This window comes from Mustelus asterias, chromosome 9, assembly GCF_964213995.1.
Source record: "Mustelus asterias chromosome 9, sMusAst1.hap1.1, whole genome shotgun sequence".
NCBI lineage: Eukaryota > Metazoa > Chordata > Chondrichthyes > Carcharhiniformes > Triakidae > Mustelus > Mustelus asterias.
In genome coordinates, this window is record NC_135809.1 from 7,897,779 (window position 1) to 7,916,243 (window position 18,465).

The window sequence follows — 18,465 nt, forward strand, 5'->3', positions numbered from 1 at the left end:
ACTGACCCTGGCAATGTTGCTGAAACAGGTATTGGTAGGTGGAGTTCTGAAGCATTGAGAGTTGGCATTAAGAATTTGGCAGTTGGATGCTGTCATGCTGGGAATGATCATCATATTCAATTCTTTTGAAACACTGGGGGGCCAATTTGATCCCCACTTCAGCACAATTGCAGTTTTGCCCTAATTCACACTCGTGTCAGTTTTCACTAGACATGGCTTTCTAACTTATTATTGCTCCCAGTACCAAGCGATACCCAAACTGAATCTAACAAGACGGGAACGATTGCAGTTCAGTCATTGGACTGTACAAACCAGGTATTGGGCCGATTTGTAACATTGAATTTTAAATATAAAACACTGGGCAAAAATAGATATGGAGATGACATATTATGCACAGTGGAAGACAAGACAGAAAAGGTTCAAGTCTTTGGCTGCAAGTTCACTGACTCTAGCACATCGAGTGAACAGTTGTTTGTGTTCTTGAAATGTATGCATGATTCTTTACACACATCCTCAGGAGGATGTAGGTTACATCTACACTGCAACTTTTAGAGGTTTTGCAAAGTAAATCCATTCCAAAGCAAATGGGCGGCATGGTAGCACAGTGGTTAGCACTGCTGCTTCACAGCTCCAGGGTCCCGGGTTCGATTCCCGGCTCGGGTCACCGTCTGTGTGGAGTTTGCCCATTCTCCTCGTGTCTGTGTGGGTTTCCTCCGGGTGCTCCGGTTTCCTCCCACAGTCCAAAGATGTGCGGGTTAGGTTGATTGGCCAGGTTAAAAATTGCCCCTTAGAGTCCTGAGATGCGTAGGTTAGAGGGATTAGCAGGTAAATATATGGGGGTAGGGCCTGGGTGGGATTGTGGTCGGCGCAGACTCGATGGGCCGAATGGCCGCCTCCTGCACTGTAGGGTTTCTATGATTCAACATCAGTTCACCCTCAGGCTGCAGCAGAATTAGGACCTGGCTGAACTCTGGGGCAAAGTGCTGTGTAAACTTGGTTCACTTGGTAACACTCTGAGCTCAAAAGGTTGTGAACTCAAGTCCCATTTCATGACTTGAACTTAGGCTGAAATTTCAGTGCAATACTCAGGGAATTCTTTGGCCAGAGGTGCAGTCATTCCAAAGAGATGCTTTCTGCCTGCTTTGGAAATGGAAAAGATTTTTTCTTTTATTCATGTGGGCATGGCTGGCAAGACCAGCATTTGTTGCCCATCCTAAATTGCCCTTGATCTGAGTGGTTGCTAGGTCACTTCAGAGGGCAATTAAGAGTCAACCACATTGCTGTGGGTCTGGAGTCACATGGAGGCTGGACCAGGTGAGGAAGGCAGCTTTCCTTCCCCAATGGTTATCATTAGACTTTTAAATCTAGATTTTCATTGAATTCAAATTTCACCATCGGCCATGGTGGGATTTGAACCTGGGTCCCCAGAGCTCTAACAAAGGGTCATCCTGACTCGAAACTTTAGCCCTATTCTCTCTTCATGGATGCTGTCAGACCTGCTGAGATTTTCCAGCATTTTCTGTTTTTGCCCCCAGAGCATTAACCTGGTCTCAGGATTACTAGCCCAGTGACAACACCACCTACTCTCCCCTAATCCAATAGCATTAATTATTAAGGAGTCATCAGTTATTTTCTCACCAACCAAAGCAGGTTAGTTGAACATTCAACCTCTATGTAGTTTGTGTGACAAGAAATGGCGATGGTGTTTGTGGGCTTAATAACAATGCATGTGAGGACAGCATCAGCGATGCTAGTTCCTTCCTTCTTCCTCGGCTCCAGAATTTGGGTTTAGTAGTGCTTTGCATTCATAAGTTGTGTGGGATGTCTTAATCAGGCATTTACCCATTTTTTAACATATTCACATTTTGGTGTACATATTTAAATGTTCATCATTGTACAACCCTTTTATTGTTTTATACTGTATTTTTGTTTCTATGGTTGTCCATAACTGATCATGTTTTATGTGAATACACAATGAATGATAGGACGCTGGGAAGAAGAGGACCAAAGGGACACTGGGGGCATGTCCAAAAATTGCTGAAGGCAGCAGGACAGGTAGATAAGGCAGTTAAGAAAGTATATGGGATACTTGCCTTTATTAGCCAAGGCAGATAATATAGAGCAGGCAGGTTATGATGGAGCTGTATACAACACTCGTTAGGCACAGCTAGAGTACAGTGTGCAGCTCTGGTCGCCACACTATAGGAAAGATGTGATTTGCACTAGAAAGGGTGCAGTGGAGATTCACCAGGATGTTGCCTGGGCTGGAGTGTTTCAGCTATGAAGAAAGGCAGGTTAGGGTGGGGTTGTTTGCCTTGGAGCAGAGAAGACCAATTATCCATCCATCTGTTTGTCTTCACAGATTGGCACCTCAAAATGAATTTTGGCATTGGTTTGGATGAGGGGTGATATTAAGTCAGAAAATTACCACAAACCCTGACTCCCTGCCAGATACCTCAGTTCAGAGAATCACTCGTCTTGTTTGCAAATTGTTCTACCATGCTCCTCTGAATGTCTTTTCAAAATGCCAGGATCTTTTAGGGAAAACTTCTTGGAAGTACAAATAGGAATGCATATTGCATGTAAGTCACGTGGAAAGCCTGGAGAAGCTGCGCTCTCCATCTTGGAGCACTTCCCTGTCTTCCCCCAAGAACCCAAGACTCCCTCTTGTTGATCAAAAGTCTGTCTAACTCAGCCTTGAATATATTCAATGACTCAGTCCCCAGTGCTGTCTGGGGAGCAGTTGTGTACGAGTTAGCTGAAGGGGTAGTGGAAGCAGATTCATTCTAACACTCACAAGGGAATTGGATAAATAGTTGCAATAATTGCAGGGCTATGGGGAAAGAGCAAGCAACTGAGTGGCTTAATCTTTCAAAGAGCTGGCACAGACACAATGGGATGAATGGCCTCCATCTGTGCTACATCATTCAATGATTAATATGACTGATGATACAGTTAACCCAACCAGATAGCCAGGTTGGATTGCGGCCTATTGCATTTTCTAGCCAATCAGAATAAAACTAAATTAAAACATTGGTTAGGTAACAGTGGACAAGAAGATTTTACAGAATATTTACAGCACAGAAACAGACCATTGAGCCCAACTAGTCCATGCTAGTCTTTATTCTCCTCATGTGTTGCCTACCATCTCTCTTTATTGAACCCACCGGCACGGTGGCACAGTGGTTAGCACTGCTGCCTCACAGCGCCAGGGACCTGGGTTCGATTACTGGCTTGGGTCACTGTCTGTGGGAGTTTGCACGTTCTCCCCGTGTCTGTGTGGATTTCCTCCGGTTGCTCTGGTTTCCTCCCACAGTCCAAAGATGTGCGGGTTAGGTGGACTGGCCATGCTAAATTGCTCCTTAGCGTAGGGGGACTAGCTAGGGTAAATGCATGGGGCTATGGGAATAGGGCCTGGGTGGGATTGTGGTTGATGCAGACTCGATGGGCCAAATGGCCTCCTTCTGCACTGTAGGATTCTATCAACATTTTGCAACTCTTTCACCCAATCTAAGCCTTGTTCCGCTTCAAATGTAAGTGCCAGTTAACAAACAATAGAATACGTTTGCCTGGACTGACTACCAGTAACATTGTTGGCATCCTGCCATTTCTGCAAGCTTTTCCACTTTAGTTCATCAGTGTTAGGTCACAAAGGAGGAACCTCACAAGAAAGGAATTTTTTCTGAGAACATTAATAATAAATTGACCACCTGAACATCATGGAACATGTCCAATTGCTTAGGGTAAATGCATGGGGTTATGGGGATAGGCCCTGGGTGGGATTGTGGTCGGTGCAGAGTCAAGGGGCCGAATGGCCTCCTTCTGCACTGTAGGATTTTATGATTCTATGAACCCAAGACTCCCTCTTGTCGATCAAAAAAGTCTGTCTAATTCAGCCTTGAATATATTCAATGATCCAGTCTCCAGCGCTCTCTGGGGAGCAGTTCTGATCTAGAATGAGTTACCTGAAGGGGTAGTGGAAACAGATTCAATCTAACACTCACAAGGGAATTGGATAAATAGTTGCAAGGGGGAAAAATTGCAGGACTGTGGGGAACCACGTCTTTAAAAAAAAATCTTGTATGTTTATGCTGCTTCAATTAGAAATTTAAAAATCAATACTGTATGAAATCATAGAATGTTACACTGTAGAATGAGACCATTCAGGCCATCATTGCACCTCATAACAGCCTTCATCCAAACATGGACCAAAGAGTTGAATGCGAGAAGTCAGGTGACTTCAAATAGCTCTCAGCAATAACCTCTAAAATAAAAGCAAAATAGTGCGGAGGCTGGAAATATGAAATAAAACAGAAAATGCTGGAAAAACTCAGCAGGTCTGGCAGCATCTGTGGAGAGAGAAACTTTGTTAACGTGGAGTCTATATGACTCTTCTTCAGAGCTTCTAACGCTTTATTCTCTGCATTAACCATCTCTGTTCCAGTTCATTATGTACGTTGAAAGGGTCACTTTTCGCTCACCTCCGTTCAAAGATCAAGAACCCAAGGGCAGGATTCATTAAATGGTCCGCCGAATTTTCTGTCTCGCCCACTACGACTCCTGCAGCGGGCAGGATGGGATATGTTTGGCCCAAGTATTTCTTTGCACCCTTAGGATGTGGATGTCTTTTTACTGTCCATCCCTAAGTGCCCTGGGAAAGATGTGATACACTTGAGTGCCCAATAACATTAGAGAAAAGTTAAGAGTTAATCATGGGACTAGAGGTGACACGTTAGCCTAGGGCCGGGATTCTCCGACCGTTCATGTCCCACCGTCGCTGCAAGCGCGGATGGAGAACTTTGGTGCTCGGCGAAATCTCCGCTCGCCGCAGTGGGAGAAAATTCATAAGGGGCATTAAAGAAGTTTTGTTTTTTGGTAACTTTCTTTGAACATTTCTCTTTGCCAGATATAAAAATATTGAAAATCGGGGGGAATTGTTCTTTGGCTTGCAGTCAATCATCATCCAATTGAGTAATGAAGCTTTTTGCTTTTCAATTGGTGTAGAGAATCCCACTGGCATGAATGGCCAGAGAATTCTGGGTGGCACAGTGGCACAGTGGCTAGCATTTGCTATCTCGCAGCACCAGAGACAGCAGGTGCTTGGGTCACTGTCTGTGCGCAGTCTGCACTTTCTCCCTGTGTCTGAGTTCTCTGGTTTCCTCCCATAGTCTGAAAGACGTGCTGGTGAGGTGCATTGGCCATGCTAAATTCTCCCTCAGTGTACCCAAACAGGTGCTGGAGTGTGGTGACTAGGGGATTTTCACAGTAACTTCACTGTGAAACTGACTTGCGACACTAATAAATAAACTTTAAATTCTGGTCCACATTAGATAAGGACAGCAGGATTCTTTCCCTAAAGGGCATTAATGAAGTAATTGGGTTTCCGATTGATGCCAACTTTTTATTTCCAGTTCTTTTTAAATCACAGGGTCGGGCTGGAAGTCATCTGCAATGGTTGCAAATCAGGTATCACAATGACAAAACCTTTCCTCAGAGCTCACTTCACTTCAGTGATAATCTTCTTAGAACTGCTTCTGGGTTTTTACATTGACATTAAAACATATAATTTGACATTGAGTGCCCCGGAGCAGCTCATTTATCTTTCCCGATCAGATTGTAAAGTGCTCTATACATGTACAAAACATTGTCAGGAAGTTGGGGCTATAAATGCACTGGGAGCAGTAAATTTTAACAATATGACATTCAGTACTGAAGAGAAGGATAACAAAACAAATAGTCATTGGGATAAAACGGCACTTCACAGAAACATTATCAAACTATGACACTGAAACATGTAACGAAACCTTAGGGATAGGTGGCCTAAAGCTTAGTCAAGAAGATAGGTTTTAACGACTATCTGACCATATAGGGCGGCACGGTGGCACAGTGGTTAGCACTGCTGCCACATGGCACCAGGGACCTGGGTTCGATTTCCGGCTTGGGTCACTGTCTGTGTGGAGTCTGCACATTCTCCCCATGTTTGCGTGGGTTTCCTTCGGATGTTCCGGTTTCTTCCCACAGTCTGAACAGGTGCCGGACTGTGGCGACTAGGGGAGTTTCACAGCAACTTCATTGCAATGTTAATGCAAGCCTTACCTGTGACTAATAAATAAACTTTAAAAGGGGGGGGGAAGGGGAGGTGGAGGAAACTCTGGAGTTTAGGGTCGAGGTAGCGGACGGCACAGTCATCTGTGAGTGACCGCTGGGAATTGGGGATGAGACCAGAATTGGAGGAGTGCAGAGATCTCAAGAGGGTTGTAGGATTGGAGCAGGGTACAGGGTTAGGAAGCAGTGAGGCCATGCAGAGTTTCTGAAAGTGAGGATGAGAATTTTAAATGGAGATAATTTTTTATTGAGAGTCAATGTAGATCAGCAAGCGAGGAAATGGACTCAGTGCAAATTAGAAAACGGGCTGCAGAATTATGAGTTCAAGTTCAGAAAGAAAAAAAATTACATTATTATCGTGTTTTTGGTGATTTCAGGATATCCCAAAACACTTTACAGCAAGTTAAATACTTTTGAAATGTAATCACTGTTGTAGGAAACATGGAGCCAATTTGTACACAGCAAACTCAAAGGTTGCCAACCCTCCAGGATTGGTCTGGAGTCTCCAGGAATTGAAGATGAATTTCCAGGTGACTGCTGTGTGTGACCGTGGAGAAAAATCATCGGGACATTAAAAAAAAATCTTTTAAATCATTTTCTTTGAACATTTCTCTTTACCAGTCTTATAAATATTGAAAATGGTGGGGGTGGAGGTGGGGAATGCTGTTTGGCTGGCAATCAATCATCATCCAATTGGCTAACGAGTCTCTTTGCTTTCCAATTGGTGTAGGAAGGCAGTGAGTCACAAGGATGGATATGTTGACTGACTAATGGCTGGAGCCTGGGGGAAAGTCATGTGACAAAACCTCCAGGGATACATTTAATCACAGTTGGCAAGCTAGCTCCCACAAACAAATAATGTGATAATGAGCAGATAATTTTGTTTTTTGTGAACCATAGAAAATTACAGCTCAGAAACAGGCCTTTTGGCCCTTCTTGTTGTGCCGAACCATTTTTTGCCTCGTCCCACTGACCTGCACTTGGACCATATCCCTCCACACCCCTCTCATCCATGAACCCGTCCAAGTTTTTCTTAAATGTTAAAAGTGAGCCCGCATTTGCCACTTTATCCGGCAGCTCATTCCACACTCCCACCACTCTCTGCGTGAAGAAGCCCCCCCTAATATTCCCTTTAAACTTTTCTCCTTTCACCCTTAACCCATGCCCTCTGGTTTTTTTCTCCCCTAGCCTCAGTGGAAAATGCCTGCTTGCATTCACTCTATCTATACTTGGCAATGCATTCCAGGCACCCACCACTCCCTGTATAAAAAAACTTCTCCCGCACATCTCTACTGAAACTTTCCCTCCTTATTTTGAACTTGTGCTCCCTTGTAATTGTCATTTCTGCCCTGGGGAAAAGCTTCCAACTGTTCACCCTATCCATACCCCTCATAATTTTATAAAACTTCTATCAGGTCATCCCTCAGCCTCTGTCTTTCTAGGGAGAACAATTCCAGTTTATTCAATCTCTACTCATAGCTAATACTCTCCATACCAGGCAACATCCTTTCCTGTACTCTCGCCAAAGCCTCCACATTCTTCTGGTAGTGTGGTGACGAGAATTGGACACAGTATTTCAAATGTGGCCTAACCAATGTTTTATATAACTGTAACATAATTTGCCAACTTTTATACTCAATGCCCCGGCTGATGAAGGCAAGCATGCCATATGCTTTTTTTAATTTCAATTCTCTTCCCATACCTAAGCATACTAGGGGACTTTCACAGTAACTTCATTGCAGTGTTAATGTAAGCCTACTTGTGACGTTAATAAAAAAAACTTTCATCTGTTTCCTGAACTAGTAATTCCTGGAACAGGTCGCCAATCTGTTGCCAGGGGCTTATGGCGTGAGGGGCACCACTCCACATCAAGTGTGGCTGACCAGGAGCCTCTTCCGCTCTCACCGCCAGCCACTAGCACGTTTGGAAGGATTTTCAGGTTGACACACTTGATCTGTTTGACCGCGTTATGAATGCACCTTCCTTCGCCATCAAATCCTGGGGTGGGACTCGAACCTGGAGCTTCTGGCTCAGAAATAATTCATTGCGCCACAAATCCTCCTCCTTGTTTTAAACAGCTCCAACAGCACTCCCTCAGCAACACACTGGCATGCCAGTCTAGATAATTGCACTCAAGCTCTAGACTTGACACTCTGACTCAGAAGTCAGAGTGTTATTGCACCGAGCCACTGACAGTATAAGATGGGGGTGTGGTCAGGAGAGGTGACTTAATATCTTTCATTCTATCTTTAAGAAACTTCACTCCAATTACATGCACTAAACTGCGATAACAAAGGGAAGAGAAACTCCAACCGTACATCCTCTAATTGCAAGGCAGCTTGCTCTACTTTGCAAGTCAAACTGCAGTGGCAAGGGGGAAACAATTATTTAAACTCCCCTGCTTGTTACAGGCTGGTCACTGTTACACTTAGTTCCTCATTGGACAGAACAGTCCTTCCACCCCAGGCTAAACAATGTACAAGGAGCCAGATTTTTATCCAGCAATAAAGCAATGCTTCAGGTCAAAACCACTTAGCTGCATTGCCAGGCCAGGAATGTTTTAGTGCTTTTTTTCCCCATTTGGATTGTAATTTACAAAATCTGCACTGCACGGTTAGGAATGTCACTAAGAATGACAGAGCTGTCAGTCCTCGCTTCAACAGTTGCAAATTTGCGCAATTACTTCCACTTTGCATTTGCCATAATTAAGAAGCTTCAGTGTTTTGATAGTAAATCCCCCATTTATATAAGTTTATGATATTTTATGTATATACGATATATAAAGGAAGAGAGTTATTGCTACATCATTTACGCATGTTAATTTACGTCAGGAGAGAAAGATTTGCATTTAAGTGGTACGTTTCACAACTGTAGAACAACTCAAAGCACTTTGAAGTGGTTTTGAAGTGTAGTTACTGCTGCAATACAGGATACATAGCAACCGATGTGATAATGATCAGATAATCTGTTTTTATGGTGTTGACTGAGGGCTAGAAGCGGGTCAGGATGCCAGGGCGAATACACCTGCTCTCCTTCAGAATAGTGCCGTGGATAATATATCCATCCAAGCAGCCTGATGGGGCCTCGGTTTCGCTTCTCAACCCAAAAGCAGCACCTCCGCCCGTGTAGCATTCCCTCAGTACTGCACTGGAGTGGCAGCCTTCGTTCTTGTGTTCAAGCCCCCGGAATAGGACACAAACTCAGAGGTGAGAGGCTCCTTCCTGAGCCACAACAGACACAGATGTTTATGACTAGCCACAATGACTTCAACATCCTTTTAAGGGAACTCCTCTGAAAAGGACAGGCCAAATAAACAGCGAAACTTCATCCATGTCCTCCCCCTTCCCCCACCATCACCCATGCTACACATGGACAATGTCACATTATAACCACTCATTTATTGCAATATTTATTGCCTCTCTACTGCATGCTAAAGTCTTGTGGCACAGTAGGTGGTGTCTTTGCCTCTAAATCAGAAGCTTAGAGTTCAAGTCCCACTCCACGATTTGATGGCCAAGGAAGGCGTGTTGATAATGTGACCAAACAGGTTTAGTATGAACTTGCAAATCTTCCCAGCACACAGCCATGCCAGATCATAAGAATGCGAGAGATTCCTGGCCAACTAGGTGATGGAAAGAGTCTCCATCATCATTATGCATAGCTCCAAACTACAATGTAGAAGCGGTGTTGCCACAGCAACTCACCCTGAACTGTAAAACGCCACCATTATATGCTATAATAATAAAGGCAAAATACAGTGAATACTGCAAATCGGAAACAAAACAAAAACCCAGAAAATGCTGGATGAACTCAGCAGGTCTGGCAGCATCCTGGAGAGAAACAGAGTTAACGTTTCGAGTCTTAACGACCCTTCTATAGAACTGAAGAAACAGGTAGAAATGTAGAAGAACTTTATAATTGTGAAGGGGACAGAGGAAGTGGTGCACGGTAGCTACCGTGGCGGCACGGTAGCACAGTGGTTAGCACTGCTGCTTCACAGCTCCAGGATCCTGGGTTCGATTCCCGGCTCGGGTCACTGTCTGTGTGGAGTTTGCACATTCTCCTCGTGTCTGCGTGGGTTTCCTCCGGGTGCTCCGGTTTCCTCCCACAGTCCAAAGATGTGCGGGTTAGGTTGATTGGCCAGGTTAAAAAAATTGCCCCTTAGAGTCCTGGGATACGTAGGTTAGAGGGATTAGCGGGTAAATATGTGGGGATAGGGCCTGGGTGGGATTGTGGTCGGTGCAGACTCGATGGGCCGAATGGCCTCCTTCTGCACTGGAGGGTTTCTATGAGAATAAAGCACAGGAATTGGTTGGGGCAAAGGAGATATGGACAGGTTTGTTCTGGAGGAATGTCAATGGTGTCATTAAGGGATGAAGAGTGCTAATAGTGGCAAATGGTGAGATAGCAGAATGTGGGACCGTTGGCCAAGTGGGGGGGTGGGTCAGGCCAGGGAGCTGAAAAACAACTGAGAATAAACTACAAAGAGAGGTGGGGGGTTAAGACCGAGGAGGAAATATATTGTCTAAAGTTGTTGAACTCAATGTTGAGTCCAGAAAGCTGTAATGTACCTAACTGGATTGGTGTTGTTCTTCCAGTTTGCGTTCGGCAGCGCAGCATTGCAGCAAGTTGGGGATGGACTAGTGGGCATGACAGCGTGATGCTGAGTTGAAACTGGCCGTGTCCCCCTCTGCTGCTGAATTAAACCGGGTCCACCGTAACCCCTTGATCGGACCGCTCCCTGCCTCTGTAATCTCCTGCAACCCTGCAGGATCTCTGCCCTGCTTTAACTCTGGCTTCCTGAGCACCCCTGGTTTCCAATCCCTCCACCACCAGCGGGCGTACCGTACTGCAGATGCCTGTGCTGTAAGCTCTGATCCCTCACTAACCCTCTGTCTCTCATCCTCCTCTTCCCCGTGTAAGATTCTGCGGAAAGACTACCTCTGTGATCAAGTGCTGGCTCACCCCTCCCAATGACTCCTTGGGCTCCGTGTCAGTGTGTGTGGCTCCTCTGCAAAGCCTCGGAGGGGTGCTATATTAATGCAGAGTGCTGTTGCTGTAATCTAATTGATCTGGTCCGTATCGCAAAGCAGTGATGAATGAAACTGCCTCTCAATCTACTCTCATTCCTCATTAAAATGATTATTTAAAAACTGACCGTGAAAACAGTTCCCAAATCAATGTGCTGCTAAGCGAACGGGAAATGTGGATCAGAGCTTGAACCATCCCTGGATTCCAGTTACACATCTTGCCTGTGGGTTAATTTACAAAACTTTTCAAACTACTATTGGTTCGCACCTCTTTCTGCTGTAATACTTCTGTCTTTAATGAAAGCAATTTGCATTTAGATAACCCACTGAGCGAGTGATTTCCTGAACCTCAACTTTGGGGGGGGGGGGGGGGGGAGATGCGGGGGGAGGAATCACTTTAATCCTTTAATGCTTCTGCCACGTTACACACTTGTTTAACGTGTATATACCACAAGGAGGGCGAATATAGCAACTTAAAACAGCCAGGAACGTTCAACTTCACCACGAACTGCGACACTGTAACCAGGTTTGTCCAGCAGAGATACTGTGTGTGTGAAAAGACAGAGACACATACACAGATCTTTGACAATATCTATTAAAATCAGACAGTAAAAAAAAGCATTGGGAAATCTCTGATCAGCCAGGAACTCACCTGCAGTAATCCACCCCACACACACGTGGTGGAGACTGCTACCCAATGTTAATCTGTAATTGCCCCAACTCCTACCTCCCTCCCAGATACATATTCCTGGAGCGTAATTGCAAGCAGTTGTCAAAATAATCCTTTCTGCAGAACTTTGATTGAGTGCTGTAATTTTTTTTAAAAATCTACTCACATTTGCCTCCTTCATAAGGAATCTCGATGATTTCTCTCTCTCTTCTTCACAATTGGATCCTGTTGAATTCCGACAGGAACAGCCGCATATTGTCCAAAGACACAACCCTCCTGCAACTGCAAGATCCAAGCTGACTGAGTTATCCCCCCACCACCCACCTCTCTCTCTTCCCCTAGCAAGTGTTTATCAGGAGAACAAATTCCAGCAGCTTCCTTTCCCAGAATGAGCAGACACGCCTGCTTGAAGTGTTTTGGCAGAGAGAGAGAGAGGACATGGGGAGTGTGAGGCAGAGTTTAATGTATCACGGGGAGACTGTGAGCAACTGCTTTGAAACAAGACCGGAGGTCCACCAATGAGAGAGAAGTCTGAGGGGGAAACCCCCTTGGCAGAGGTTTACCTCTTGGCTGCACGCCTCTCATCAAACAGCCTATCACTTCTTTTGAAAAGGTCGCTGAATCCGACCATTTAGTGACGCCCATAAAATGTTGGAATTAGAATCTGTCTCTGGGGTTACTGTGACTCTCACTCACAGCCCTGCACAATCGCATAGAATAATGAACCAACTTGCATTGACATAGCGCCTTCCAGAGCCTCCAGGACATAGCAAAGAGCTTTACAGCCAATGTAGTCACTATCAACATGTGGGGGTGACCATTGACCAGAAACTGAACTGGACTCACCATGTGGTTCCAAGAACAGGTCAGAAGCTGGGAATTCTGTGGGAGTAACTCGCCTCCTGATTCCCCAGAGCCTGTCCACCATACAAGACACAAGTCAGGAGTGCGATAGAATAATCTCCATTTGACTGGCTGAGTCAAGGGGGCAGGGGGATGGCAGGGATGATATTTCCAGCCGGGGATCGCTGGCAATCGGCCGTAGACCCCTGGGATAGCTGGCGGCGGGGGGGGGGGGGGGGGGGAGATGGTTTGCTGGTTGAGGTTGGCTGCAGCAGCAGAGTGCTGACAGATCTCTCAGACCTATCAGCTCTCTGCTGGTTGCCATTGTGCGCGTGCAACCAAAGGTCTGCACATGCGCAATGGGACCCTCTGCTGCCACAGCAGCCTTCCCAGCAAGTTAAGCCTTGCCAAGTCCATCTCGTGGCTAGAAACAGTCTAGTCCATTTATCCCTTCTCTAAGTGCATAAGATATGCAATTTGGACTCACTCAAAAAATGGATCAGAAACTCTCCCATTTTCACGCTAGCTAGACACTTAGATCTTTCTTATAAAATTGCCCCCAGAATCTCTCCTTACTGCAGCAACTTACTCCTTAACTAATACTGCAAACCTTCCTCCTCTTTTACCCACTCCTCTGTCTCGTCTGAGCGGCATCTATCTGTACCCCTGACTATAGAGTCCCCTATTACTATCGCTCTTTCTCTCTTCCTCCCTCCTGTTCCGACAGGCTGCTTATGGTTCCAAAAGCTTGGCTTTGTCTGCACTCCCTGGAGGAACCAACACCCTAATCTGCTTCTAACGTGGAATACTGATTTGCGAGTGGGGCCCCAAGGTCCTGAACAACCTGTCTGTTTCTCTTTTCTCTTTTAAGACACACCTTAAACCCTACATCTTTCACCAGGTTTTTTGCCATCCACTTTAATATCTCCCTAAGTGGTATGGTATCAGATCTGACTTTACAATGCTCCTGTGAAGTGCCTTGGGGCATTTTATTCTGCTAAATGCAGTACACAAAAGTGAGTTGTTGTTCTTGTTCCTTGGCCAATATTTAGCATCTTAAACTGGATTATCTGGTCATTATTCCATTGCAGTTTGCAGACTTTGCTCAGTGTAAATTCACTGCTTAGTTTAGACAAATTATGTTGTATCAACACACTTTCCCACCTTTCAAAAGTTGAATTACCCAATAATTTTAAAGTTTATTTATTAGTCACAAGTAAGGCTTACATTAACACTGCAATGAAGTTACTGTGAAATTCCCCCAGTCGCCACACTCCAGCGCCTGTTCGGGTCAATGCACCGAGCCAACATGTCTTTCAGACTGTGGGAGGAAACCGGAGCATCCGGAGGAAGCCCACACAGACACGGGGAGAACGTACAAATTCCACACAGACAGTGACCTAAGCCGGGAATCAAACCCGGGTCCCTGGCCCTGTGAGGTAGCAGTGCTAACCACTGTGCCATCATGCCACCCATAACTTGATATAGGTAACAGGTAGGTTTTGAGCAGCATCTTAAATGGAGGAGTGGGGATGAATAGTCACTCAATGTAAGAAAATGAAGGTCTTCAAGGGTGGTGTCAGTATTGTCCATGTGTGAGCCCATCTCAGGGGGTTGTCTGGCAGAATATCCTTACATGGCTTTGAGCTCATCCATAACGTTTCAACTATCCCTGCTGAGAGTAATCTTGGAGAGTGTCCTCCACGATGCATGGAAGGGAGGGCCAGCTGAGGCTGCAGATTCAGTCATGTCTCATTGAGTGCGACACTAACACTGGACACTAACATGAACATTCAATAAAGAGTGAAAAAATAAAAACACAACATTGTTCCTCCCATGGTGTTCCTAACTCCCCTGTAGCCATCAGTGGGTGCCAACCGTGAGGTGTTCCAGTGCACCTGGCTCTCTGACAGAACTAGTTTTAACCCATAGTGATGATGCACACATGAATGAAGGGAAACCAATGTGATGTGGGTGGCACGGTGGCACAGTGGTTAGCACTGCTGCCTCACAGCACCAGGGACCTGGGTTCAATTCCCGGCTTGGGTTGTTGTCTGTGCGGAGTCTGCGGCTGGAATTTTACCCCCACGCCTGCCCAAGGTTCATAAGATTGCGCCCGAGGCCAACGGAGAATGCCGTTCTGCGAACCTCATCGGTAAAATCAGGGCCTGCCAGTTCTCCCTGTGTCTGCGTGCGTTTTCTCCAGGTGCTCCGGTTTCCTCCCAGAGTCCAAAGATGTGCTGGTTAAGTGCTAACTGCTAAATTCTCCCTCAGTGTACGCCGGAGTGTGGCGACTAGGGGATTTTCACAGTAACTTCATTTGCAGTGTTAATGTAAGCCTACTTGTGACACTAATAAATAAACAAAATCTTATTTATCACACTCTGTGCATTCACATCCATTCAAGTGACATCCCATCTGGGCTCTGAAGAATGGCAGTGGAGCGCGCCCTGGATCTGCCAGCCCATATTCATCATTTAAACAACATCGTTTTAAAAAACCCCACATTTATATCTGCTTATTTAGTGTGCGCACATTGACTGCCATGGAATCCCTACAGTGCAGAAGGAGGCCATTCGGCCCATCGCGTCTGCACTGACCCCAGTCCCATCCAGGCTGTAATTCCACATATTTACCCTGCTAATCCCCTGACACTAGGGTCCATTGTGCTTGGCCAATCCACCTAACTCGCACACCTTTGGACTGTGGGAGGAAATTGGAGCACCCAGAAGAAACCCACGCAGATACGGGCAGAATGTGCAGACTCCGTACAGACAGTGACCCAATCCAGGAATCGAACCCGGGTCCCTTGTGCTGTGAGGCAGCAGTGGTAACCACTGTGCCACCATGCCGCCCCGCCATGTTCCACATATTATACTAATGAGTACACATCAAAAATACTTTATCAGCTGTGTACTGATTTAAGACATCCTGAGGTTGTGAAAGGTGCTATATAAATGTAAAATCTTTCTTTTGACCGATAGCTGAATGTACATGGAATATTATTCAGCTGAGTGAGGGAGAGTGAGGAGTGCAAGTTCTGCACGAGGCCAATCATGGCTTATCAGAGCGTAAACTGGCAGCCAGGCAGCCAGAGTGTTCCCCACTGCCTCTGGTGGAGCCAAGCCCCTGCTATCCAAAACATTTAGGCTCATGTCCCAGGGTATGAGCCTGGACCTCTAGATTACTAATCCAACATGACCACTACACCGCCACCTTGTGTATATTTAAAGCTGAGATAGATAGGTTTTTGATCAGTAAGAGAATCAAGGGTTATAGGGAAAGGGCAGGAAAGTGGGCATGAGGAATGTTGGATCAGCCACGATCCTATTGAATGACAGAACAGGCCCGAGGGGCTGAATGGCCTATTCCTGTTCCTATTTCATATGCTCTTATCTCCCCGTATTATGCAGGCATGCCTATATTTCAACTAGACCTCATTGTAGCAAATGGGGATGTTCTGATACCTCATTCGGATCACGAAATTCATAAGCCCTCCATCTCCATTTTCTCTCAAAGCCACATATGCTGTTACCAGGTTTTTCCTGGTAATGTGCAGAGCAGTCTGAGGTCATTGCTGTTGAGTATGGAAATACATCCTGAATGGTAAATTTTTCAACTGGAGAAGGAAACGGTAGCACAGTGGTTAGCACTGCTGCTTCACAGCTCCAGGGTCCTGGGTTCGATTCCCGGCTCGGGTCACTGTCTGTGTGGAGTTTGCACATTCTCCTCGTGTCTGCGTGGGTTTCCTCCGGGTGCTCCGGTTTCCTCCCACAGTCCAAAGATGTGCGGGTTAGGTTGATTGGCAAGGTTAAAAAAAAAATTGCCCCTTAGAGTCCTGGGATGTGTAGGTTAGAGGGATTAGCGGGTAAATATGTGGGGGTAGGGCCTGGGTGGGATTGTGGTCGGTGCAGACTCGATGGGCCGAATGGCCTCCTTCTGCACTGTAGGGTTTCTATGATTTCTATTCTATGAAAGGAATCTTTATATGTCGATCCATTGAAAAGAAATGAAAAAGCATGAAGACAAGCTGGGGAGAGATTGAAGAGAAAAGCAGAGATCACCTCAACTGCAGGAAATGACTAGACCGCATCGATAATAATTTGGACAATTTTGAACTTCTTTCCACAAGAGGCATTTAACGATCCTGGTGAAAGTGCAGCATTGATTTATTGGGATAGCGGGGATGAATTCCAGGCAAAAGTTAGAACATCAATGCCAGGAATTTACAACCTCGCTCGGGCAAGGCTCATAAAATCCCGCCCGAGGCCAAAGGAGAATTCCATCCTGCGAGCCTCACCCACACCCTGTTTCCAGGGCGGGCAGCCCGGAAAAATTCCGGCCTCCAGGGTTGTATTCCGTCAAACCGAGCAGATGGGAGGGATTCAAATCAAGGTGTTCAGAATGATGAGATATCTTTGAGAGTGAGAAGCTGAGATTGGTCTCCAGGGAGCAGAGAAGGTTAAAGGGAGATTCAGTCGAGGTGTTCAACATTATAAAGAGTAAACAAGGTGAAATTGTTTCCACTCCTGGTTGGACGGGTAACCACAGGATTTAAAATGATTGGCGAGAGAACTAGCAGGGAGGTAAGGAGATCATTTTTATGCAACGAGCCGTTGTGATTTAGAATATTGCTGCCCGAAAATTTCATTAGGAACTTGCAGATGGAATTGGATATGTAGGTGATAAGGGCGGCACGGTGGCACGGTGGTTAGCACTGCTGCCTCACAACTCCAGGGACCCGGGTTCAATTCTGGCCTTGGGTCACTGCCCGCGCGGAGTCTGCATATTCTCCCTGTGTCTGCGTGGATTTCCTCTGGGTGCTCCGGTTTCTCCCCACAGTCCAAAGATGTGCGAGTTAGGCGCATTGGCCATACTAAATTGCTCCTTAGTACCCCAAGATGCCTAAATTACATGGATTAGCCATGGGATATGTGTAGGGTTACGGGGATAGGGCGGGGGAGAGGATCTAGGAAAGGTACTCTGTGAGAGAGTCAGTGCAGACCTGATGGGCTGAATAGTCTCCTCTGCACTCTAGGGATTCGATGATGAAAAGAGAAAATTTGCTGGGCTATGGGGAAAGAGTGGTGGGATCAATTTGGGAAACCTTTCAACAAATCAACATTGACAATGATGGGCTGAGAGGTTTCCTTTCACTGCTGTATGAGCCTATGAGCCATGAAGCACAGATAGATGTTGAGAATTCCTCTGTTTTTCCAATGGGCAGCCCTTGCTTTATTGGAAGGTGGACCGATGCCCTCTCGATGTGGCATGTTTCTGCCAAAGTTACTGTGTCCAATCTGGAGAAGTCCTGGAGAAATTCTGGGCCCAGATGGTTCCCATTGGAAGACACATCAAAGCCATCAGGCCATGACCTCAGGATAATCCCTCAATAAATAAAACGGGGGTGAGATGATGAGAAATTTCTTCACACAAAGAGAGTTATTAGCAAGAGGAATGCGCTGTCACAGGTGAAATATGAAATCCATTACAGTCTTCAGAAGCGTACCGCTTACTGTAATTATTTAAAGAGCAGCAACATAAAAGGACTCGGGGAGAGAGCAGGAAATGAGGATCTTTATCAAATCTTCTCTGACAGGCGCAGAAGATTACTGCAGATCAGGCAGCCACATCCCGAGCTACTTTTTCAAAGTTTTTGAGTACCTTGCTCCTGATGTTACTCAGACCGTTAGTGTGAAACAGTTTCAGCTTTTATTTTATCTTCACTATTCCTCGGTTATTCAACTGACCTCCTTCTGTTTTTGAAATTTCTGACAATGCAAACCATTTAAACAGACCGAATGTGATCAGTTAGTG

At 45.7% G+C, this 18,465-nt stretch overlaps 1 protein-coding gene across 3 annotated transcripts in view; it reads right to left on the reverse strand.

The window, feature by feature from the left end:
* Positions 1-12,105, reverse strand: part of kitlga (kit ligand a) — a 123,306-nt gene extending 111,201 nt beyond the window's left edge. For 2 of the 3 annotated variants that reach the window (XM_078219629.1, XM_078219627.1), the window contains exon 1: positions 11,972-12,105. In XM_078219629.1, the coding sequence (XP_078075755.1) occupies positions 11,972-11,986 (15 nt within the window). In that variant the 5' untranslated portion in view covers positions 11,987-12,105. The remainder of the gene's footprint in view (positions 1-11,971) is intronic. The other variant, XM_078219628.1, reaches the window with a different exon arrangement.
* Positions 12,106-18,465: the final 6,360 nt, after the last annotated feature.